This window comes from Neolamprologus brichardi, chromosome 1 (genome assembly GCF_056152115.1).
Source record: "Neolamprologus brichardi isolate AB-2024 chromosome 1, ASM5615211v1, whole genome shotgun sequence".
NCBI lineage: Eukaryota > Metazoa > Chordata > Actinopteri > Cichliformes > Cichlidae > Neolamprologus > Neolamprologus brichardi.
Window position 1 is genome coordinate 11,049,077 of NC_142104.1, and position 25,624 is coordinate 11,074,700.

At 40.5% G+C, this 25,624-nt stretch overlaps 2 protein-coding genes across 7 annotated transcripts in view; one reads left to right on the forward strand and one right to left on the reverse strand.

The window, feature by feature from the left end:
- Positions 1–15,414, forward strand: part of shf (Src homology 2 domain containing F) — a 90,883-nt gene extending 75,469 nt beyond the window's left edge. For all 5 annotated transcript variants that reach the window (XM_035907772.2, XM_035908521.2, XM_006779812.3 and 2 more), the window contains 3 exons: positions 5,811–5,985; positions 6,090–6,209; positions 11,972–15,414. In XM_035907772.2, the coding sequence (XP_035763665.2) occupies positions 5,811–5,985; positions 6,090–6,209; positions 11,972–12,158 (482 nt within the window). In that variant the 3' untranslated portion in view covers positions 12,159–15,414. The remainder of the gene's footprint in view (positions 1–5,810; positions 5,986–6,089; positions 6,210–11,971) is intronic.
- A 3,731-nt stretch (positions 15,415–19,145) lies between these two features.
- ubl7b (ubiquitin-like 7b (bone marrow stromal cell-derived)) lies at positions 19,146–25,085 on the reverse strand. Of its 2 annotated transcripts, none has more exons than XM_006779815.3 (11): positions 25,036–25,085; positions 24,435–24,636; positions 24,229–24,348; positions 24,050–24,135; positions 21,196–21,280; positions 21,050–21,107; positions 20,829–20,962; positions 20,601–20,650; positions 20,313–20,489; positions 20,014–20,127; positions 19,146–19,839 (listed from the first exon to the last, which is right to left on the reverse strand). In XM_006779815.3, the coding sequence occupies exons 2-11, from the start codon at positions 24,607–24,609 to the stop codon at positions 19,699–19,701; spliced, it is 1,140 nt and encodes a 379-aa protein (XP_006779878.1). In that variant the 5' UTR covers positions 24,610–24,636; positions 25,036–25,085; the 3' UTR covers positions 19,146–19,698. The 2 variants fall into 2 exon arrangements, with proteins under 2 accessions (XP_006779878.1, XP_035760666.1); XM_035904773.2 differs by lacking the exon at positions 25,036–25,085 and adding an exon at positions 24,825–24,891.
- Between the last annotated feature and the right edge of the window lie 539 nt (positions 25,086–25,624).

Here is a 25,624-nt window from a genome sequence, read left to right on the forward strand (position 1 = left end):
AAAGCTTATAGCTTCAAACGGCCACAGTGGGGCTCTAAAATATAGTACTATAAAAGCCATCCAGCAATTATTTTAGTTCCTGGTGCGTATAATTCATATCGGCGTAAAAGTTTAACCCTATTTTTAGCGTGCGCTGCATTCTAGTAAGCTGGAAACCTGTTAATCATTTCACAAGTCCTAGCTGGAAAACTTAATTTTCACCTCACAATGCAGCGGTCGATGAAACACTTTGCCCCTCAGACTAGTCATCCTTTGTAATAGGAGTATCATTAGTAAATGAGAATTAATTAGCCGGCTTAATTAGAGAAATCTGTGCCCAGGGGGAAGAGGAGACAGTAGTAGTAGTTAAATTGTGCTGAGTCTTCAGTGACAGATGTCACTACACTGTTGTGGTTTTTATTTTTTGATTCCCTTCGTTTTTATTTTGATTACTGTGACTTCTACTTTGGAGTGTTTTTTTATGTTGTTAGATAGTGACATTATTATGTACTGTGCTGACCTGTGCCTTGCTCTGCAGCACTATATTACATAGCAGTGCTTTATCTCGTGGTTTGTAATCGTGGAATGTCCTTTTGACATTTCTTTTTAATCTGTGCCTTAGCCAATCAGCTCGCTCTGTCATGCACTCTTTCCCCATCCTCTTATGTGTGTGGGGGTGTGTGTGCGTGTTATTTACTTTTCTTTTTTTATATAGTTGTCTCTAAAGGAAGCTGTGTGTCTGATGGGGACAGGTCTTTCAGCCATCTGTCACCATCTGACTGACAGTTCAATCTGATACACAAATTCCATTTGCAGTGCTTTACAAGCAACAATTCTGATAACATACACAGCTGCCCATGTGCCTTTATGTGTTCATTTCAAGAGACGTGTGTTAGCGTTTGTGTGTGCGTGCGTGCGTGTGGAGGTTTTCACCCTCTCGTCCCTCTTAAGCTTCCTCTTACGGCTTTTGTTCCCCCGTGGGCCAATCCTCTCGTCAATCTCCTGTCGTCCATGTTTCGAACTGTGTGCTCTGGAGAATGAGAGAGGGGAATTGGTTTGCCTCACTCCCACTGATTTTCTGCCTTAAAACATAACTCAACATCAGTTTCGGAATGTGATGGTGAGTCGCCCAGCTAACAAAGCAGACCATTCCATTGACCAAATAAAAATGATGGCTTTTGTTTAGTTTGGATGGCTCTTTCTTCAGGGTAATACTCTCCTTGTAGAGCACTGCACTCTGCCTGCAGTGAAGCCTCCACTTTGACAAGAAAGGTTGACGGGGTGAGCTACACTAAGAATAGCTACTCAACCCACCCTTTCTTGGTAGCGGAGAGGGGGGAAAAACAGTTTAATCACAATCAAATACAGTGGGGCAAAAAAGTATTTAGTCAGCCACCGATTGTGCAAGTTCCCCCACTTAAAATGATGACAGAGGTCAGTAATTTGCACCAGAGGTACACTTCAACTGCGAGAGACAGAATGTGAAAAAAAAATCCATGAATTCACATGGTAGGATTTGTAAAGAATTTATTCGTAAATCAGGGTGGAAAATAAGTATTTGGTCAATAACAAAAATACAACTCAATACTTTGTAACATAACCTTTGTTGGCAATAACAGAGGTCAAACGTTTACTATAGGTCTTTACCAGGTTTGCACACACAGTAGCTGGTATTTTGGCCCATTCCTCCATGCAGATCTTCTCAAGAGCAGTGATGTTTTGGGGCTGTCGCTGAGCAACACGGACTTTCAACTCCCGCCACAGATTTTCTATGGGGTTGAGGTCTGGAGACTGGCTAGGCCACTCCAGGACTTTCAAATGCTTCTTACGGAGCCACTCCTTTGTTGCCCGGGCGGTGTGTTTTGGATCATTGTCATGTTGGAAGACCCAGCCTCGTTTCATCTTCAAAGTTCTCACTGATGGAAGGAGGTTTTGGCTCAAAATCTCACGATACTTGGCCCCATTCATTCTGTCCTTAACACGGATCAGTCGTCCTGTCCCCTTGGCAGAAAAACAGCCCCATAGCATGATGTTTCCACCCCCATGCTTCACAGTAGGTATGGTGTTCTTGGGATGCAACTCAGTATTCTTCTTCCTCCAAACACGACGAGTTGAGTTTATACCAAAAAGTTCTACTTTGGTTTCATCTGACCACATGACATTCTCCCAATCCTCTGCTGTATCATCCATGTGCTCTCTGGCAAACTTCAGACGGGCCTGGACATGCACTGGCTTCAGCAGCGGAACACGTCTGGCACTGCGGGATTTGATTCCCTGCCGTTGTAGTGTGTTACTGATGGTGACCTTTGTTACTTTGGTCCCAGCTCTCTGCAGGTCATTCACCAGGTCCCCCCGTGTGGTTCTGGGATCTTTGCTCACCGTTCTCATGATCATTTTGACCCCACGGGATGAGATCTTGCGTGGAGCCCCAGATCGAGGGAGATTATCAGTGGTCTTGTATGTCTTCCATTTTCTGATGATTGCTCCCACAGTTGATTTTTTCACACCAAGCTGCTTGCCTATTGTAGATTCACTCTTCCCAGTCTGGTGCAGGTCTACAATTCTTTTCCTGGTGTCCTTCGAAAGCTCTTTGGTCTTGGCCATGGCGGAGTTTGGAGTCTGACTGGTTGAGGCTGTGGACAGGTGTCTTTTATACAGATGATGAGGTCAAACAGGTGCCATTCATACAGGTAACGAGTGGGGGACAGAAAAGCTTCTTACAGAAGACGTTACAGGTCTGTGAGAGCCAGGGATTTTCCTTGTTTGAGGTGACCAAATACTTATTTTCCACCCTGATTTACGAATAAATTCTTTACAAATCCTACCATGTAAATTCATGGATTTTTTTTTCACATTCTGTCTCTCACAGTTGAAGTGTACCTCTGGTGCAAATTACTGACCTCTGTCATCATTTTAAGTGGGGGAACTTGCACAATCGGTGGCTGACTAAATACTTTTTTGCCCCACTGTAAATCACTGATTGTTGTGTCTGGGTAAGAGGAGGGAAATGTGAAGAGCTGAGGTCAGGCACATGGGTGAGTGGATTGTAGATACAATATGGACTATGTGGGGAAAAGCCAAGATTGCATCCTGTATCCTTAACCCCTGATGTCTGATACCTTTTCCAGCCTCTTATGGTTGTGTCACTAATCAGTGAAGAGATGATAATATTATGTTCACAGTCAATTCTCAATATGGAAGTGCAAGTAGACGGTTTAAGGGTTTTGTTGTAGCAGTAGGTGTAATTGGCGACAGTCTGCCCTGCAGTGGGACCATCAGAGATAACAGATCAAAACATCCCTTTTTTCCTGTGGAGGCATTCCTCCACAGTCCATTTTCCCCTATCTGTTTCTACCACTGAGAGGCAAGAGAGCTCGGGGAAAAAGTCAGAGTTAGAATGATGAGGCAAGAGTGATAGAAGAGAAGGCAAAGGGCAGAAGAAGGTTGGACACATGCAAACAGAGAGAAATCGACAGCAAAGGACAGGGAGCAATTGGCTCCATCTTCATGTTGTGATCTGTCAGCATTGACAGGGGCTGAATGGAACAAACATGCATCTTCCATGTCCCTTTGGTCAGTTTCCATGGAAACGCCATTTCTTACCTTTACACATATACAATATATTCATCCGACTTGGATCAAATTCCCAGTATTCAGCATGTAATTTAAATGGACTCTATGATATAAAATAATGCAGACACAACACGGGATCATAATGTGAATTACTATATTAGGAGCGACAGACCTCAAGGACATCAGCAACTTGTATTCTTCCAAGGGTGAGACCTAGAATTTACCCAGCTGTCATGCAACAGTACAATTTTGCTGTCATTTTACCAGCCCGCTGTCGGCCTTTAATGAACAAATGTGCAGAGGCAAAGATAACAGCCGGAATGATTTGAAATAATCATTTCCATGAGTTTATGTTTGGGGAATCGCATCATTGGGCCAAAGGCCAACGAGTTCAACCGCAAGTAGTGCGGAGGTTAAGGGGAGCCCCTAGTGGTCAGACCTGAAACAGCTGTAACCTGTCAAAAAAAAAGCACTGCTCGCGATGGCATCATTGTATGTCATAGAAAGTATTCGAAAAAGAAAAAAATATTCAGAAAGGACTACAACTGCACTATTGTAAAAATACTTCATTACAAGCTTCTCTTCAGATATCCCGAGTTAATAAGCAGTATTTCACTGTTAATTGAAGTGGCACTTCTTTTAATTACTATAATCAAAATACTTGTTTTAATTGCTGGTAATTAAACATTGAATAACTTTACACATGACAGCAACCACTAACCAGATTTTTTTGAATGGTAACACTCTTTATCATTTAATTGCATTTTATAAGCTGATCATGTGGTTTGTTTGTTTTTTGTTTCTTTTTAAATGAAATATCTGGAAAAAGAGCAGGCTCTATAGAAGCACATGTATCAGTTGTAGCTGAAATGTCATAGAGGTGAGCAATAAAGTGGCACAACATCTAAATACTCAAGTAAACTACTTGTAGTAAGTAGTGTTGAATTGATTTAAACTGTCAGCCCTTCCACTCAGCGTGATACAGAGGCACTTGGCAAGCTCACAATCTGTAAAGTGTAATGCTATCCTCTGACTGGAATGCAGAGTCTAGACAGATGTAGACGTGTTGTTAAGATCACACTGCCTGTCTCTGTGTATAGTGTCTGCCATGTTCTGCCTGGTAATTAAACACTAGATGCAAGGATGGCCATTAGTGACAGAGAGCAGCAAAGATTGATGTTGCCTAGTAGATGCGAGTTTCATACTACATTAACCACTTCCATCAAAAAAACAAAAACAGCTATCTGTTGGTCTTGAGCCATATAGAAGCAGGCGACAATAACCAGGAAAAGCTTGTCATACGGTTGATGTAGGAAGCCGCTCCTCTGTTATGGCTTGAGAAGCGTGTCAGTAGCTTTAAATAGTTTTTTTTTTTGGGGGGGGTTCAGAAGCTTTAGGTGTTATGACATGAAGCACAGTGATGGATTACTGAGGAAAAATCTCTCAAACATAGAGCTGCCTGTGACGCATGATAATTACTCTTACATCCACTGTCCTGCCTTTTATTCCTTTAGCTTGTGCAACTCTTTCCCACAAGTGTAAATTCACATTTAATTTGTCCTTGAGAGCATTATCTTCTGTTTGCTGATTGGCTGTGAAGTTGCCCCGTGACCCCTGGCATTTCATGTGTGCGCATAGGTTACTTTAAGCCCCCAAACGCCATCAAACACTTCCCTGTGAGGCTGCCAAGAGAGCTTGTCATGTCCACAGTTGACCGTGAGAGTTTGAAAAGCTAGTTCAATGTTTAACTTGCAGAACCTGGGTGTTGGAGTTGGGCGTGCACTTAAGTGTGTGCACATTTGCGTGTACTTAAAGAGTGAAAATGCTCAGCCGTACAGTAGTATATATGGGATTATTTACAGGCGCATGAGCTTGTTTTGGAGGAAGGTTGCGTGTGTGTATTCTGCCTCACTGGAATGTGTACACGGGCAAGCTAGATTGATTTGTCTCTTTCATCATGTGTGCATGTCCTTCAGTAGGATGAGTTAAACAGAGCGGCTCTGTGTGTGCGCGTGTGTGAAAGTTGGTAAAAGCACAGCGTGGATTTTGGTTCTCACACATTGCAGTAGTCTAGTTTAATTGATACATGTGACACCGTGGATGTTGTAACTTGTAAGCACAATTTGTTTTTCCAAGTGACCTTAATCTGAAGTGTAGCTCAATGGTGTTTACAGGTGTTTGTCTTTATTAAGAGCCATTTTGAATCATCAAATCTGTCCAGAATGAAATCTTTTCAGCTGTATTTTCTCTTATTACAGTCCAGTTTGATGGTGTGGAGAAGTCTCGAATGTCGCCCACCAAGGAGGGGAAAACTCGGCCGCTGCAGCGACATTCCAGTGGCTGTCTGGTCAACACCAAAATGACTTCACTGGACCACTGCAGCTCCTCTCTCGGGGAACGTATCGATCCCACCATGCCGCTGGAAAGCCAGTTGTGAGTCAAATCGTGGTTTTTCTTTAGCAGCATTGACTCTTTCTTACTTAACATTCCTTTGTTCCTCCTCCCTTCTCATCCTCGTTTCCTGTCGTTTGCTGTAGCTGGTACCATGGAGCCATCAGCCGAACAGATGCAGAGTCTCTGCTTAGGCTCTGTAAGGAGGCCAGCTATCTTGTGAGAAACAGCGAGACCAGCAAGAACGACTACTCCCTCTCCCTCAAGTAAGAACTCTGCTCTCGTCTCCTAAGTGACCATCCACAAACAGTATAATCAGATGCACCGTTTCGGTTGGCAGCCTTGGTGAAAATGTGATTCCAAACACTCAGGGCCGTTTTGCCTGTTGTGACAACTTGTGTCAGTGATTTGTACACGGAACACACACTCACAAAACAGTGTGACCTATCATAGTAGCTACACTTACTTAGTGGCAGAGCACACACAGTGGACTAGTGTAACATCATTCCCTGTCGAGGTGCGGACATACCTGCTGACTCTTCCGTTTCTGTATGGTAATAGCTTTCACCCTTCAGACCTCTATCCCCCACCTGCTGTACACCTTGCCCGTGGCTCGTCCTCCACCTCCGCTCAGTAACCCCTCTGACAGAATCTGCTCCTCGAATTGCTGATGTACCCGCAACTTGGCTAATGGTGCACTTTCATCGTTGACCTCCTGATCCCCGCCGCGTCCAGCAGAGCGTTCGAAAAAAAGCTACTCTGAAATGCTACGTGTAGCCTGACAGTTGGAAGAGGTTACTTTAGCCTGAAGTCCTACAGTGCAGTCCCATCGCTTTGATAGGAATGTGGAGTTTTGCTGGATTTGTTTGATCGTTGCTACCAGGTGTCATGGCTACGGCGTCAGAAACATAATCAGAAATATGAAACGGCCTGAAAGTCTTCCAAAACCAACAGTGTTTAACCGGCTTCGATATCTGTTAACAAATAGTCTCGTTAAACTGACTTTATATATGCTCCATTAACCATTGCAGGCAAGGTTCAGTCCCATGACATTTAGAAAAATCTCTGCAACTATGTGGGAGCCATCAGATGTAATAAAACTGTAGTATGTAGAGACACATTGATTAGCCTTTGTTCTTTGAGTAGAGACAGCCTGCTGGAAGCTTATATAACTTGGAAGACAAAGATAATAATTCTGCTTGCTGCTGCTCCAATTCTCTTGACAGTACCGTAGTCGACTGCCTGTGTAACTCCCTGTCTCATTGGCTGATCATCTGTATGACTGCTTCTTGTTCTGCCTTGCTGACTGAAAAGAAGACGCACTGTTAGGATGCTGACTTAGTACACTGGCTTTTGGATGACTGCAAACAGCAGGAGAAAAATATTTGTCTGAATATGTGACAATTGTCCCAAATGTTGTCATTTTGAATTAAATACATTGTGTCATAAATGTATGCCTAAAGCTAAGCACTATAAAAAAAACAAACAGACATGTTAACAGTTAATGCACAGATGTTTTATTGCATAGTCATTGTAGAAGACTGGCACACAAAACAGTCTAATGTGAAGTTACTGGGAAAGTAAAACCAAAAGAATTTTCCTTAGAGTTAGGAATATGTAAAAATGTCAGTTTAAGCAACAACTTGTTTAGTACTCAAAAGACACATATTGATGTTTGTAAAGTGCAAACCTGAATATGTGATCTAGAAAAGTAAAAAGTCTGCTTTTTTAACAAAATGGTAAAGATAACAAGTGAATATTTCTGCTGCGGGATGATGATATGCAGAGTAATGATGAAGACAGCGAGTTTGGCGAAAGTCCCTCTAATAAGCAAAAGCCCCATTTTGAAATATGAAAATGTAGTGTATAATTTGAGCCAGGCTTGAGAGTATTAATCCATCCATCTCTCTCGTATGTTTAAAAAGAGACTGGCCGTCTAATGCCATTGGGGTTACCTCCAGTAATGAAATAGCTGATTGTTAGATTATCTGAGTGAGGGAGAAGGGAGGCGGGGGAATGAGGAAGGCCTGGAGCCATGAAACTTATTTAGCTTTTTTTTTTTTTTTATACTGAACACAGCCAGGCCACGATAAGAGCAATGGTCAGTAAAGTTGTATTTAATGATGAGAGGTTAAAACATGTCTTAACCTTCTAGTTCAGTAATGGTCTCATTCCACTAATCCACATTTAAAGGATGTTCAGATGGCCTGTACTATCAGAGAACAGTTTGGAAAGTGTTTTTGTGAGGTCGGATCCTTCTGCTCCCCTCACACTGCGCTTTTCTGATGGTTACTCTTTTAAGAGATACAACGTTGACTGGCTTCTGTGACACATTTAATAGCTCAATCTGAAAACAAGGAGAGGAGAAAGGCCATGCCGATGAGGTCATTACTGTTGATGCAGAATTTTTTACTCGTCTCGACTTAGTGAGAACTATACAATAAGGTGTCTCGAGCACTTTAGGAATACCTTTTCACTGTCTGTTAGAGCGTTTCGCTCCAGGGCCTACTTTCAAGGTTTTTTGGAACCTTAAGTAGAATGAGGTTTAATGTTGCCTGGGAATAGCTGTGGTCTGCCAATAGCACTGGAAATCAGTGGTTTCCCCCTGTTATTCCACACCCTGTTGAGGGAGCTCACTTTAACCATATGAGATCTTAAAGTTGTAAGCAACCAAACATCTTAGGAGTTTAACCTTCTGATTTTTGTATTGATAGACTTAAATAACATCAGATTGTTCATCATTTCTGTGTAACTGTGCGTCAGCACATTTGGGTTATAGAATCTTGTGCCCTTGGTGTAAACCAGCTGAAACCTAGAAAACGACCTTCATGCTCATTTGTGGAAATGGCAGGTCCCTACAAATATGAGTTCAGCCTCCTCACTCAAGCCCGTCTCCCCTGCTGCCACAGAAAATGAGTGGAAACCCAAGGTGAAGATCCGACATGTCTGAGGTTACTGAAAAATGTATGAGGCCGCGAGGTGCCACATATGTGTATTGCATTATTGATAAAGACAGACGTCACTGAGACCCCCTGCCTCAAGAGTCCTCTGGCCTTACGGAAAGCATTTTTTGTCTGCTTTGCCCTCCTAAACCCCTTTTTATGTTCACCTGTCCTCACCTGCTCCTCTTCTTTACTGTCAGTGGAGAGAACTTTTTTTTTTGGTATTTGAGTTGTATGAAAGCCTTCGCAGGGCTTTCAAAGCACAATGTCATTTCATTTTTCACGTCACGAGAGAGCTCTGCAGAGCCTGTTTCCACTGGTTGAGGAGGGGAAATGTATCCCAAAGACTGTTTGATGCCAGTGGGGTAAATGGGGTAACTTAGCAACTTACTGGTGTGTTCTATCGCTGTAACCTCTCCAAAGACACTATTTTTGAACATTTTTAGATGCAAAATGTCAGCTTCATATTATGACACATAATAAACGACTGACTGCATAGAGCACAAAAATTAGCCTGACCTTTCTCAGCCGAAGAACAAAGCTATGCCAAGAGTTGTTTGTATGTTTATTTGTCTGCCACTTCACCCACTTACCTTAGCGTCAATAACGTACAGAATGGTATCATCCCAGGGAGGTTTAGTGTATGCTAATATAAAATCATGAGTACATACGACATCCGATGCCCAGAAAGGCTTAAAAAGGTCAGCCCTTTTGCTATGGTTCACTAGCTTGTTGGAATATGACTTTGCTTTATCTGCTGCCTTAGATTCATAACACAGAGAGTATCAATCATGAAGCCATCCAATATATGGAAGGTGAAGATAAGCTGTGATTGCTGTCAGGCTGTTCCTGCTCTGAGTGGTACTCGGTTTAAATCAAAGTCATAAACCTCAATAAACAAGACAGCACACCTCCCCAGTCAGATTAATCCTGATTAGACAAATATAAGTTCACGAACACAGTGTTATGATAACACCACAAAGGCCTGTCTTTTCAAAAATAGCCCCGTATTCATTTTATCAGCAACACTGCCGTGTTGCTCTGTTGTCCTGGTTTCTGTCTCTGCAGGACTGTAACATAATAAGCAGCTTTGAGCACCAACTGGAAAATCAGCTGGGAATCTAAAAATGATGCTATTGATGTGTTTGGCTTTTTAAGTGTGCCTCTGTGTAACCTAACACCTTTCTCCCAGCGCTCCATGTGAGGATTCATCAAATGCACTTTGCAGGAAAGATTTTTTTTTTTTTTTTTTTTTTTTTGGAAATGAGCTCTGAAAGCACCATTTGCAGAATCATAGCATTTTAGAGACCCGTGGCAACGGAAATTTGGAAATCTGCACAATAATGGAGAGGTGGCACTCGTGTGTATTTCAGTTTAATGGCTTAGAAATCCTGCAGCTTTTTGTTTCAGTTCTTACACATAAAAAGCTCAGAACTAGCTTTGAAATCTTTTGGATATTTATAGTAATAATCTCAATCATGCTAACCCCAAAACACGCACTTCTTTATCTGTTAAAATAAATAAAAATCTGTGCTTTATTTCTGATCAGTGTCCCTAAATTGAACCTGTGTGTGTATATGTATATATGTATGTATGTGTGTGTGTATATGTATTTTGTTGTTGGTTTTTTTGTTTTTCCTTTCATATTACTGCTATCTTTGTTCTGGGTTTTCTCTGTGCATCAGAGAGAGAACATATCCACCGGCATCATACATGCAATTAGGAGATAAGTAAAGAACGGCCTGATGCTTCAGGTGCCTAAAGCCAAGTTGTCACTCCTGTTCATCAAAGATAATGGGCATAACTACAAAAATATGCATATATTTACTATGGAAAAACATAAATTTATTTGCTGTAGTTGCTTCATGTGGCAGCCTCATCAACAGCCTTGACAGCCCACTGCTCCTGTCTGTTGTGGTTAGTGCATTTTCATAAGTAAATACCTTTACAGCTGTTATCCTTGCTTGATAGGTTAGTGAAAAACAGGAGTTTTATTACTACATGTGGTTAACATGTTATCCCCTCTTAACTTTTGCACGAGAGTTTATTTTCCAAAAAATAAATGTTAGGCAGGTGCTGGTGCACTTTATTTTTGAGGACAGGTTATAATGTCAACGAACAGTGCCTAAAGCAATCATAACCTCCTGGAGGCATTAGCTGCTGATTGAAAAAGCTGTTATGCTAATGAAGTCTGTAAAGTCAAATTACTAAAAGAGAATATTTACAAAACATGCTACAGTGAACATTAGTTTTGTGTCACTTACTCACTAAAGCTTACTGTTGCATCTCTTCCCAAGTGGGGAAAAAAAAGTAATTTTCTCTTTTAAAGCAGAAGATTACTGGCAAGCTTTAAAATGTATTGATCGAAGGCTCCTTGGAACACGCGGGGAGCTTTTAATTTGCTGTGCATTTATTGCTGTAGCTTGAGTGATTTATCCTGGGGGTTCATTAGCCTCATCCTTATGCACCGCATGTGAAACCCAGCACCTTAAGCAACCTGCCTTTTAGTCCCCTCCCCTGACACCTCCAAAGTTATCAGAGTAATCCAGCTTTCAGAGCGTTGTCACATACTGTGGGGAACAACTACTGGAGGAGTAAATGAGGGGAAGCTGAAAAAAGAGGATATCTGTTGGGACTCCCATAGATTGATGCTTTTGACATACTTGTTGTCTCTTGTGAGCGTTTTTTAAGGCATGCTTGTGGTGTGACTCCAGGAATGGCAATATCAGTCTGCTCGCTAATCGGTCAATACGTTGTTTTGATCCATACTGATGTCTCCCAACTACAGTATTTAGAACATCTACAAATTGGCTTGACTGGCAACAACATCAGATTGACATTTGTGGTTTTGAGTGAAATGTCTTTACGTCAGCTGAATGGACTGTCATCAAATTCCTTTTTGGGTGAAAGGACAGAGCCTGAAGCAAGGAAAGGCCTCTTTGCTCCCGAAATATAGGGAGTGGGGTCAAAACAAATAATTTTTTTCAAAGATTTTTTTGTGTCAGAGCATGATAAAAATAATCTGGTTTTGTCTTGTAAAGATCAGAATTTTGTTTTGAGCTTTTTCTGTCTTCCTCTGTCTCCAGGAGTAGCCAGGGCTTCATGCACATGAAGCTGTCACGGACCAAGGAGAACAAGTACATCCTGGGCCAGAACAGCTGCCCTTTCGACAGCGTGCCTGAGATCATCCATTTCTACTCCAGCCGCAAGCTGCCCATCAAGGGTGCTGAACATATGTCCCTGCTCTACCCTGTAGCCATCAGGACACTATAGTGCTCCAGGTCTCTTGCAGGCATCTGCTTTGCAGTACTTTGGGCCAACCTGTGGCTCGCTGTTTCCTGTCCCTCTGGAAAGAGCCCACTAGGCTCACGGGAAGATGAACAGTGGCATCCTAAACTGCTGATCTTGACTCACCTCACTGGCCAACAGATTCCAGACCTGTTTGAAGGCCCTCTGCTTACTATCTCATACATACAGACTCAGATTTTCAGAAGTTTTTTATTATTTTATTTTATGTTATGTTATTTCATTTTATTTATGATAGACATCCGCTTAGTAGATCAGACTGACTATCTACAGAACATCATTTCACTGACTGTTGAGCTGATTACCCATAGCACTTAAGACGTAAAGAAAAAGAAAGGTACAACTTAACGTTTGTCACTGGGATTTATCTTTTAGCATAAACTGTTGTACCCTGTGTCCTGTGAGTACACAAAATGACGATTATATATGAAATGTGTGTTTGAGTGTCTCATTCGGTTAGGCTCTGTTGCTACTGTAATCATATTGCAAAGGGGATTTGAAGATTATAAGAACTCTGTAAGGGAAGCAACATTTATGATGCATGTCGAGCAATATTGTCCACGTGTGCCTCATACAGTGGCCGGGATATTAAATAAACTGGCTGTGTATGAATGGAGCGTCCCCAGCTGCGTGGAAAGAACAAGCCTGTGAGCTGTGCAGACTGATCTCTCTATCTTGTCATAGTGCATGTTGTCTGCTATCCATCATTGAGTGGGTGTATCACACCAGTGACAATGTAAGTACCGTGGTGTTGAGACAGGCAGGAGAGCATGATGGATGGGTCAACCCATCTGACACTGTACATTTGGCTGAGGCTAAAGACCAGAGCCTGTCCAAATGGACCAAATTATCCCCACTACCCCTGCTTAGAATGGCTTTGCATCGGGAGAATGAAATATGCTTGTATTGTCTACCTCAGAAAATCAATTTCATTCGCCCATGTGCAGATCAATAGGTACAATGGGATTGCAGACATCGATCTGCTCTCTCTTCGACATTCCCAATTCCCTTAAAGAATGCATCATTAGTTTTAGGAATATGCTTTTTTTTTTATATACAATTAATCTGAGATTTGTTTTATGAAAACACAAGCAGTTTTTTGTTTTTGTTTTTTCAGATCAGCAACTGTATGTATAGTCACTATTATAATACTGTGCAACGTCGGTAAGAAATGTTTGGTTAATGCCTTATAAAATGCATGGGTCAAATCAGTCCGCTGAGATCAGTTGATTTCTAATTCTGCTTTTAACAATTGTTCTGTGACTGTAATTTATTCTGGGGTGATTATTACTGATGTGTTACTCCTTTGTGATTGGCCCGTTCCCCCCCCCCCCACCCCAACCCCCACCCTCAACGTTCTGTGCCAACGTGATCGTGTTTTATGGGACTACTCCAGCCTCTTTTGCTGTGGTGCTTCAGCATTTTTGTTGTTTCCAGTTCTGCTAAGTGCAAGTTTGCCTCGGTGGCCTCACTCTGGGACACGAGTCACCGCATCTCCTGTCCAACAGGATTGTCAAACCTCGCGTGAGAGACGATTGCGTACCCGTCCGCACACGCATCGATTACAGTCCAGCGTGTCCAAACCGGATAATCGCCTACCTTCAACCTTGTCATGCTTCCACTTTTCATTAAAATCTCCAGATGTCTATACTAGGTGTAAGCGTGAGTATGCATGTGTCCAACAGGTCTGTGTGTGCAGTATTTGTATGCACATGAGAATGTGTGCACACACTCAGAATTGCAGTCGTTTTCTTCTTATTATTATTTTCTTAACCCCGCTGGCCCCTGGTGACAGGTACAGCTCAAACCTCTTAGATTGTCACCTCTACCCCCCCACCTATAGCTTACTATTTTTTTGTTTTGTTTTGTTTGTTGTTGTTTGTTTTTTTTACCCCCTTTCTTCCTGTAGTCTTTCATTAAGCAGATTGGATTTTAACAACTCAAAGTAATGTCATGCTTGCCTCTAATTCAAATTAAAAGCCGAAGAAGCAGATTTTCCAACAGTTGCACCGAGAAGTGATTTTAATAAGGTTGCCTGATGCATGTGTGACTAAACTTCTTCTTCATTGGTAAACTTTAACACTTTTTATGAGCTGAAAAACTCATTGGTTTAATGAGCAATTAGAAAAAAAAAGTTGGGGGGGAGAGGCTTTAGTCCTACCTAAAAGTTACAGACAGACACTAAGAGTTAGAAACTGGCTTATGTGAGCATGACCACTCTGTATAAAGCCAAATTAACTTTTGGCTTTAACACTATCTCTGCTGTGTGCTATGCAACTATAAACTACAGTCATTGAAGGGAAAATGTCAGGTGTGTGCCTCCTACAAATGTTAATGACAAATGTGATGGTACAAGATGTCTGCCAGGAAGAAATTTAATCACTAGAGTGGCATTAGTAAAAAAATAAACTGCAGAATGTGGTATGTATTTAGAGGTATATTTTGCTGGTGCATTAAGTGAAGAGACGGGTGCTGTTATCGCATGAGGGCGTCTCATCATGGCACTGCAGCTTTATCGAGGAATAGTGCATTGTTGAAGTGGACCTATGTGCTTCTCGAGAGAAGATATCCAAATAGGAAATGCAAATTTAAAATTAACCGTGTGTGTGTGTTGAATTCTTTATGTTGCGAATGTTCACTACTAAAGAGATCAAATGTTGAAAGTAGCTCTTTATTAAGTTACTGCTGCTGATGAGTGTTACCCTACTATAGGAAAGATCCTGCGTATGATGGCAGCACTGTCTAGAGAGAGGCCTTAGCTTTGGAGAGTAAGAAGATGGAAAGATGTAGAAGAAGAATAAAGGAGACAGAGGAGAGGGTGTTCTTGAAAAAAGGGTGATGCGGTCAGCAGACGCTCTCTTTACGTTTGTGTATCTATTTATGAGAACCTGAAAGAACCCTTCTCCTCCCTCGGAAGTGTCTTAAAGCTTGTGTGTGTTGGTGTACGTACACACACAATGTGCATGCTTGAAGCAGTGTTTGTTGAATGAGTGAGTGTGTGTGCGCGCATGTGTGTGCACTGGTGTAAGCAGCCATCAGCCACAGACTTGCCCTGAGACTTTACTGTGGTAAAGTGGAAACTTTGAGTTTTCTTTGTGTACATTTTCGTGCCATGTATGTATGCACTACTTCAACATATCTCTGTACAGTCCCTCATGGCCAAATGTATATATTGAATGTATTGTATGGGGACATAGAGGCATCAAGGTTCAAAATAAATACATTTCAAAAATAAAGTTGGGTTTGATTTGACAGTCCCTGTTTTACACTGACTCAGATCAATAAAGCAAACTCATAATTATTTGGTAAAAGAAGCGGTGGGGAAAAAAGACCCTTTTCAGAATCTCGGCCATGACCAGTTACCATGGTGAGGCCCTTCAATAAACAGTGAAGAGCGACCATTGTTTGAGTGAAGGACAGAATGCTGAAGCTATTATCAAGCCAGTACTGCAAACCCTTGTTGTTCTTTATTGATCCACTTTGTTGCAGTCTCGTAATATATTTTTCACTCTGTCCTTCATTCTAGTACGATTATCTTGACTTGCCTTTCAAGTTTAATTGGCAGCGTTTCCTACGTTTAGTCTCCCGGTTCCCTTTAATCACATCTTTCGGCCTTTATTGTACATCAGAATTATATGTAAGGTGTAGTCATCCTTCCTAGATTTTACAGAGTGTGAATAATACATGATTTTTTTAGCATTTGGAAAAAACCTCAAGTGACAGATTGAGCAGCCATTTCTTGGCCAACTGTTAATTTTCCCTGGTGATGGTTTTATTCATAGGTCTGTAAAAGTTTCTGAAACAACTGCTAGAAAGAAAAAAAAATCAGTGCCATTAATTTGTTTAATGTGACAACAAAGGATTAAGTTTTTTGTTTGTTTGTTTGTTTTTTAACTTTTCTAAAAATTTAACTTCCTGTAAATGGATAAAAGCTGCACTGTTTTCTGTTCGTTCTTTACTTTTCAACCAGACAGTTCACCATGGCACTATCATATGCCGAGTCCAGCTGTTGAAGGTAATTGGAACAGTGAACTATACAAAAGCCACAACTTTAGGTTAGTTTAAATCAAATTGTTCTGTGTATTTTCTTTTTTCAGCAATTTCTTAGCAGAACTATAAAATGAAAAATGACAGTGAACATTGTCAGTTTACATTTTCCTTCATTTTCTCATACCCAACACAAATTAATCTGACTCACAACCTCGGTCAAAAAAAGACAATTAAAACAGAACTTTGCCATTTTTATTTTTTTTTTAACCACTTACGCAGCTTAGGTTCATGAAGGGAACTGGAGCTTATCCCAGCTGCCACAGAGAGAGATGGGGAAAACCCTCAACAGGTTGCCAGTCCATCACAGAGCTAACACAGAGAGACAGACAATCTCACACTCTCACATCCACGCCTAAAGCCAATTTAGAATCACCGGTTAAACTGAAATGCATGTCTTTGGATTGTTGGAGCAAGCTTTGTACCCTCAGAAACTCCCCTCAGTAGTTGTTCTAGAATATTTACCATCTTTGCTTCAGCTCTGTTCTCCTTAAGAGAAGCTCCGTGAAGGGTTAAAGCACCCTGGATGAAATGCATCAAAGAACCTTTTGTGGGCAAAAAGTGTGCCGCAAAAGAAGGCCTAACGAATAAAAGCATGGCTTGAAAGCAATGAATGGGCCACAAGGGGATAAAATGGCCTCGTGTCTATCAGAAGCTCATTTCATATTCTGCTCAGTCACGATGGGCAGAAAGCAATCTCAGGTAACAGACCTTATGTTAATAACATGTGAGTTGCCTCCTTTCAGAAAAACAAAAGTGCATGGAAGCCATTATACCAGCCCCATCCTATCCTCCTGCAACAGCACGTCAGAGGATTTCATCTAGAGAATAGTGTTGGTAATGTTCTGCTTGTCTGTGAAGCTGCTTGATTAGACAAGCTTTTACACCATTTCAAAAGGCCTGGCATTGATGCTTTCTATTGGCCTAATAAATTGCCCTTAATGACACGCTCCAGAACCTTGCTCATTACCTGAATCCCAGGTCACTGTGAGAATAATTGGGCAGATTTGTGCCAGCTTCAAAGCTCAGGGCCTGATTCATTAAAAAGGACCCTTTTCCAACTGTTTATGCCATTTCTGGTCCGTGCTCAGATGTCTTAAAAATATCTGATTTATCAAAGCTATTCAAAAGCTCTATCATCTAGGGTTGTAGTGCACTGAAGGCACCTTGTGATAACAATGCCAAAGCCCAGTAAATAGGGCTATATTGATCTACAAAAACACAGGCAAACAGTCAAAAAAAAAAATAACAGTGTGTCTGTTCCTCAAACTTGCTGGTTTCATGTGAAAATGCTTTAATACCGTATCGAAATGTAATTGTTGTACAATTTAAATAGAACTAATCTGTTAAATTTTGGGGGGAATAGTCAGATCTTATATATTTATTATACTCATACTTGGTATAAGTATGAGTATGTATATATAGATATATATATATATATATATATATATATATATATATATAGATATAGATATAGATATATATATATATATATATATATATATATATATAGATATATATATATATATATATATATATATATATATATATAGATATATATATATATAGATATATAGATATATATATATATATATAGATAGATATAGATAGATAGATAGATATAGATATAGATATATATAGATATATATATAGATATAGATATATATAGATATAGATATAGATATATATAGATGGAAAGGTGAAAACAGAGTCAACAGGTACCAACAGTCTCTATAGTGTTTTATAATTTTAGGGATTACACAGTCAATACTACTCTCACAGCTGCCAACAAAAGGGACTTAAATATGGTGTGTAATAACACGTTTTCCATACCAGCATTTCGCACACCATCGAGCATCTCCATGACAACTTCTCATAGTGCCATTTGCCTCAGTAAACTGTTCAGAATAGTATGGAAGCTGTGCTTTAGATACAGTAGTATGCACTCAAAACACCAGCATATATAATATGAACTGAATTTATTCTGCAGCTAAAGCACCAAAAAGCCACATCTACTCTGTTGGCTTCAAATTAAACAATTCTTTCTGAAAGACTGAAACTGTCTCCTTTTTAATATGCAAGAAAGGCAATGGCACTTTTATTCACCATTGTTCTTTTGAACCTGACACCGTTTCCTTCAGCACAATAGAAATGCTTTATTTTTAAAATACCCTTGGAGGCAGTTGGAGGTGGAAATTGCCCGCAGGTGTGCGTGCATATAAAATGGTAATGGGGACAGACAGACACAAAGCGCTGTTTGGGTGCTGTGCTCATGAAAGGCCAATCCACTGATTGAGCTGTCACATTCACAGATGCCGTAATAAAACTAAGCAGGGCAATTACTGTAGATGGAGAACGGTAGGTAGCAGAAGAAGAGGGGGTGGAAGGGTGTATGTGTGTGCGTGTTTAGGGGGGGGTTTAACAATATGTCCTCCCCTTGAATACCCCAACGGGAGACAACAAAACAAAGCAAATGTATCCGTCTGTAATAATGCTGGGGGGGAAAGGGGGCTTAACTAATGTAACAATGTAACAATTCTCCAACAAGCACAGGAATATCAAAGAATGCTAATAAAGCTTTCACCTTATCTGTGCAACTTTCTCTTTTATGCTGATGTCTGTCTAGGCGCATTGTGCCCCTGTAAAAGAAATGAAGGCACACAACTTCAAACACAAACCATTTACCAAGAAATGTTCAGCAAAAAACTGATCAAACCCAAGACTTTTAATTAATAGGGGGGGTAAAGGGCAGCAAGTGTGCTAAGATGATAATCAGGCAACTCTCCACAGTACTAAACTACTGCATTGCCATCTAGTGTACACAAAGGGGAATTGCATATGCAGACAGGATAATGTAAATACAGAATAAGTGTTACGTGCATTAAATGGCACTTCTGGAGCTGAAATAAAAGAAGATTTTATTTAACACATTTATATGAAACAACAACTTGAAAACTGATCTTTTATAGAGGTGTGGGAAATGTTAAAAATCTACAATGGGCCATATGCCTGTGCATACCTTTACGTCATTAGGCAGAAAAGAAACCAAATAAAAAATTGTTAATTTTAGTCATTACAAAATTAAATCAACATTTAAACCTGACGAGTCAATTAATTATATTAATGATGGTATATATGGTAGTAAAGAAAATATAGCCAATACCTTTTTAAATAAACTTTGAGTTGTATTCTTTAAGGTTTTAATACTGCAAACAAACTATAAAGCTGGCATGGACAATGCTTGAATGGTAATTATGAACAAGTTTATTAGAAGATTTGTCTCATCAATAAGAAACAAAATGGCCTGTGGAGATGAGCTGAATTTCTTCTGTTCTTTATTGGGAAACATTAAGAAATCCTTACACTGTCACTCATAATTTGCTCTATTGTTTCTGGGCAGCAGGGTGACCAGCTTTTTTAAGCTCTGTTATCTATAAAAGGCTGTCCGTGGGGTACGGGCTCAGAGTCCTTGGCCTCCGGCAAATATGAGCTCGAGGGCAGCCTGGATGTCACCATCTGTGGCCTGTAGCGCCCTCAGCATCAGCTCCTCATCCTGGATCCCCATATCTCTGAGCTGCTGCATCTGGGACTGCCAGCGGCCCTAGCAAAAACAAAAACATGTTCAAGTCCTAATCTTTTATCCACACATAGCCCTGTCTAAACAAGCTTGCAGCTGGACTACATACCTAAGCCAATACCCATTGAGGAAAATGGCAGTTAGATTATTATTTTCTCCATAAACTGAACACATGTGGAATTTACTCAGTTAGTTCACCTGCAGAGCAGACATGTTGGTGGCTTGCAGAGCTTGCTGTAGTGCTTGGCTGAAAAGATCGTTACTGACTGGTGTCCCTGCTGGCATGGGGGCTATGCCACTGGAGGGGTCCGACTTAATCAAAGACAGGATGAGAAATAAAAGCAAGCAATGATGTAGGGAGTGTTAGGAATAATGCTTTTGTAAAAAAAAATTTAATGTGTAACATTATAATCTTAAGTAAATTCTGCATAAATTTACTGTTTTAAAGATTTATGCATGTTTTTGAATATCTATCTCAAAATGGAAATAACCCTCACTTGGCTTGCTGTTGTCGGAGTGACAGCGCTGCTATCGGGAGTGCTAGCAAGGGCCAGTGCAGTTGCCAGCTCACTCTGTGTAATAGGTCTCGGTCCTGTTGCTCCACTATGGCTCAGGGACACTGGACGCATTCCTGCCGAGACTCCGCCTCTGTTAGAGGGGCCTGCTGGGCTACTCTGTCACACATATTTAGGCACACCAAGTGACGTTATGGCTATTAACAACATTAAACATCACACGGCATCAGTGTTTCTATACATGATCTTTGCAGTTTGGTATTGACTTACAGACTGGAATTCATCCTCATCATCTGACATGCCCTCAAACATGAAGCCTCCTGCCAAGAAACACAAAAAGCTTTGTCTGATTAATAACCTGGACATTCACTTAAAAGAAATACATAAATACGCACAATATTATTAAAAGGAAGAAAAAGCACAATGAATTTTAGATGATTTTGCAGTTGGAACTACTTTATCAATATTCTCCTCCTTCAGTTCAGTTGTATTGCTTACCCGGCATATCACTGTATGAACTGGCTGATACATTGCGAGAAGAGCTGGCACTGGACTGAGCGGGCATACTGCCTGCCACAGAATGCAGGACCAGGATGATGGCATTGACAAGGGCCGGATGTGAACTGATTAACCTATGAGAGACAGACAACCATCCACCGCACTGTACATGAATATTATGCGTCATAACAGAGCTGAAATCAGAGGAAAGCCAAACTCACCCATCCAACATGTTGGGGTCTGTAAACTGTACAAAGAGATCTTTATCCTGGAGCACTCCTGAGTGTGGATTTAAGGAAATTGTTACTATTTGCATGGTACAACAAAACCCACTTAAAGATGTTCATAAAACTCAGAATGACCTTACCTAGAGCAACTGGATCTGACCTGAGTCCCGGTGTGGCTACAATAATCTGATCCAGAGACTCTTTGTTTGTCAGCATTTTATAGACCTATGAGAGGGGAAAAGACAATAAATATAGTAGCAAAAGAAGAAGAAGTGGTGATGTAGCAGCAGTTACAGTAACAGCTGTGGTATTTACTAGTGTTTTCTTACAATAACACATGAACCCTCTCTGTTAGGTTTAGCTTTGTTTCTTTGATCGCAAACTCCTCGGAGACCATCAAGAGTTTAAGTAACCAAACTTGGCACAAGGGTGCATCTTAGGACCCTCGAGTTTATAATCAATATCAGATATGATAAGATCATCCTGTTGCCTAGCAACCAACTAGCAAGCTAAAATGACTAATTTGTAGTATTATTCATGATATATTATGATGCCATCCAGTGTCTTGGCAGCCACCAAGCAATGAGCTAAAATAAACTGTTTTTAGCCACATGAAAGGATCTTATTGTTTTATTTTCATTTTTCATGCCAGTAACATCTCATTTATTACCTCAAAAGTTGAATTATACATGTCTAGCAACCAGTTAGCAATTGGCTAAAATGACCCATTTTTAGCATATAACAATAACAATAATAATAATAATAATAATAATAATAATAATAATGGATTATATTTATATAGCGCTTTTCTAGGCACCCAAAGTGCTTTCATTCACTCTCAAATTCACACACTGGTGGAGGCAGCTACAGTTGTAGCCACAGCTGCCCTGGGGCAGACTGACAGAAACAAGGCTGCCATATCGCGCCATCGGCCACTCTGGCCAACACCAGTAGGGTAGGGGTAAAGTGTCTTGCCCAAGGACACAACAACCAGGACAGAGAGCCGAACCGGCAACCTTCCGGTTATAGATGAGCTTGTTGGGAACAACATCTATTAACATCTATTACATCTATTATAGATGTTATAGGTTAACATCTATTAACCTGATTTTTTTTTGTTTCACTTTTCTCGTGGCAATGCAGTCTATCAGTATGCCAAAAAGTACAAACAGGCCAAGCAATACTGTAGCATGGGCAAGTACTAGTTGTTCAAATACATTATATATAATGTAAATGACAAGTTGAGGATGATAGCAATGATGTTTGAGGGCCATAACACAGCACCCAAAGCATGTGAACTAACAATGATTATATACATCTACAGGACCTACTGTATCATCTGACCTGGCTTTTATGAGCTACACTATATGGACCAAAGAACTGGGGCACACACTTCATAACTCTTTACTCCCTGAAAGGTTACTAGAAGTAACCCTTGAACTTGTTTTTCTGAAGTGAATGGCTTCTGCCATATGTCAGTCCTGCTTAAAGAACAAGATTACTGGGTTTGGTCTCTGCCTGTGCAGCTTGGAAAAACCCAGAAACAATTCCAATGGATGTTAAACAACATCTCTTTTTAAAAAAAAAAAAAAAAAAAAAAAAAAAAAAAGATTTATTCTGGGTGTCAGAAAACTCATCATTAAGGGTACGGGGAGGTCAGCAAATGCTGTCTTTATGGGGGAAAGATTTAATAATTGAATAAGGTGCCCCTGGAGCTCCAGTAGACCAGGGCCAAGCAGCTCTTGTAATGCATATGTGACACACTTGTTTTGTTGATATAGTGCACTATCAATAGCAGTGACTTATTTATACCAGTTTATGTAGAATCCACCTAGTCCAATCTTTTTTTTAAGCCAACATGCTGTAATGTTGCTGAGGTTCAATGCTGCAAAAGCTGCAACAGTTAAACTCATTTATGTTTAAAGCAGCTCCTAGTGGCCTGGGGTCTGTTTATCCATAGCTCCGACATGCAACTAGGGTGATGCAGTCAGAGGTAAACACCACTGAACAAAGATGTGACGTCATCCAAAGGACAGTGGAGAAGATTCCAGCATGGTCAAGGACAAACTCTTATTTGTTTACTTATTTATGTATTTATTTTAGTTTAAGGCATGACCTATATAAAATTTAGTGCCTGTGTCAAATAACTTTATGCAAGCTGTGAAGCCACATGGCCTAAAAAAAAGAAAAATAAAGAGCTAAGCCAATAAATTATGAATGATTTTTGTTTTTCCATTCTTACAGCTGATTCATGTTTTCACTTGATAACTATTCCCTTAACACAAAACAACATTTCTTTTCTGGAACTACACTGCTGTCTGTTCAAGGCATGTAATCACTGTAAAAAATAAAAAATAAAATAATAATAAAAAAAAGCACAAGAAGCAGCTGTGAAACCACCACAAAATATTTCCAGCTGAGTGGTTCATATTTAGGGCCAACTGTTTTAAGCATACTGTCATTAATGAAAGAGTACGATGTCTTTTAAAAACACAAAATGTCAACACTTTTCTCTGAAAGATGAACTGCCTTGTCTAATGGCAGGGTTCTGGAAAGTAAAGCAGCCAATGATAGCTTCTGGACAATACATGAAACTCAAAGTGACCTTCAGTGGTCCCATTCTACTGCATGCGTCAGTTGCAGGTGCTGAAATGAGTTTCTAATTCCGGTACTTTACTTCAAATGGAGTTAACTAACACTGGAAAACCAATGTTAATTTATAACGTCCTTAACTAATCTAATATACTGTGCATAACAGCATTCACGTCTGGCTGAAACAGCAGCTTGTTTACACATTTGCCTAACAAGCAAAAGATCTCTAATTCTTCTTTTCCTCAAACAAAATTTAGATATTAGCCAAAATGGTTGTTGTGGAGAGAGAGAAATCTCATAAGAAGTGAATGAAGGATCAAGTTCTTTTTAACACTCACTAAAAATTAGTTGAAATCCTAAGCAGCTCGGTTACCGTCAGTGTGTTTCCTCTCCTCTACTCACCGAGTCCCTGTAGGCCGAGCTGAGAGAATGAAGAGCAGCATGAAACACCCTGAACTCCCTTGCTGCAGTTACCCTGTTTACTGGCTCTGGAAAATACAAACACACATTCAGATTCACACGTTCGATGCCATTTACAGCTTAAACACAGTTTTAAGCTTAAATGATGCATACACACAGACCTGGACTACTCTCTGGCTCTGGCCACGTCTTTTTGAGGATGTGTAAGGTGGATCCAGGTTGAATCCCACAGGCATCCAATGTAAGGTCATCTTTAAGTTTGCGTCCACAGTGGACCAACTCTGGTAAACACACAGAAGAGTGGTGAGATTTTCACACAGAGACATGCACAGATTTCACTGACAGCTAAAGGATGATGGTGACGTACCTATTAGTTCAGGGTCTGGGATGGAGTCTGGGAACTGAGCTGCAACAAGCTGTTTCAGGGTGGCGACCCTGTATCCTCCAGGTGGAACATCACCTGGCATCATCTCCGGGAAGTGGAAGGTAGATTTGGGCTGATCAACCAGCTTCAAAGACAGATTCCATTCGGACGAAGCCATCTCTTCCTGTTTAATAACCCTACACACCTGCAATTAGTCCACAGAACACAAGCTTAACACAGTGGGGTAGACCACAACATATACACTGTTAGCTAACAGTATAATATTACAGCTTCACTCTGCTTCAGTGTGAAGATAAGGCAGGTCTTTTTGACACAAAATAAACCTTAGACCCATGATCCACAGGAGGAACTCACGACAAAATGCGCTATTACCTGACGATTACCTTTTCTACGAGGTTGTAATGAATCACGTTACCACTCAACCCGGTTAGCTGCCTAGCGTTTGCTCACGAAGCATGCCGATTTTCTAAATTAAACTTTTCATGCCGTTTAGTTTGGGTGATTTAAAACATTTTTTTAAATAACTGAGTCTTATAGAACTAAGAATAAAACTAAAGCTCTACATGAATAACTGCACACTCACCCTTTTGTTGTTGACACTGAATTCACTTCCTGGTTTTAGTCACGTGTCTAGGTTGCGTTTACGTCCGCTGTCCAAACAAAGGAGCTTTCACTTTTCTGTGATATTCATAGATAGATATATTTTCGAAGATTTGTGATGACTCTTTAACACACACACACACACACACACACACACACACACACACACACACACACACACACACAAATATATAAAATCATGGGAAATGGGAAATAAATGAAAAATAAATGCTAATCCAACTTAGCTCTCGGTCAGACTGTTACATCAATATCTCTATCCCACGGCATCTGTGGGAATACGCTAATTGTAATTTCACAATTAGCATATTCCCACATAGAATGACTTTCATATCCTACCTGTCCAAGATGGAATCAGTCCAAAATTCCCCAGCCCTCAATTGATAAACCTTTTGTAAACCACTTTTTCCAAACTACCTTGATCGCTATAGTAGGGATTCACTAATACCAAAATGGGCTTTCATGCTCTGAAATCAGTATTCAGAGAATGGGTATCAGTTTACTGATATGGAGATTACTAATGATAAAGAATAGAGATAGAGACAGCTGTGGAT

Excerpts from the sequence above, each read along its gene's own strand:
- ubl7b (XM_006779815.3), bottom strand. The coding sequence starts at position 24,609 with ATGGCTTCGTCCGAATGGAATCTGTCTTTGAAGCTGGTTGATCAGCCC. Across the intron at positions 24,136-24,228 it reads AGAGCCAGAGAGTAGTCCAG|AGCCAGTAAACAGGGTAACT; the intron begins GTCTGTGTGTAT and ends TGTATTTTCCAG. Across the intron at positions 20,963-21,049 it reads GACCCCAACATGTTGGATGG|GTTAATCAGTTCACATCCGG; the intron begins GTGAGTTTGGCT and ends TGTCTCTCATAG.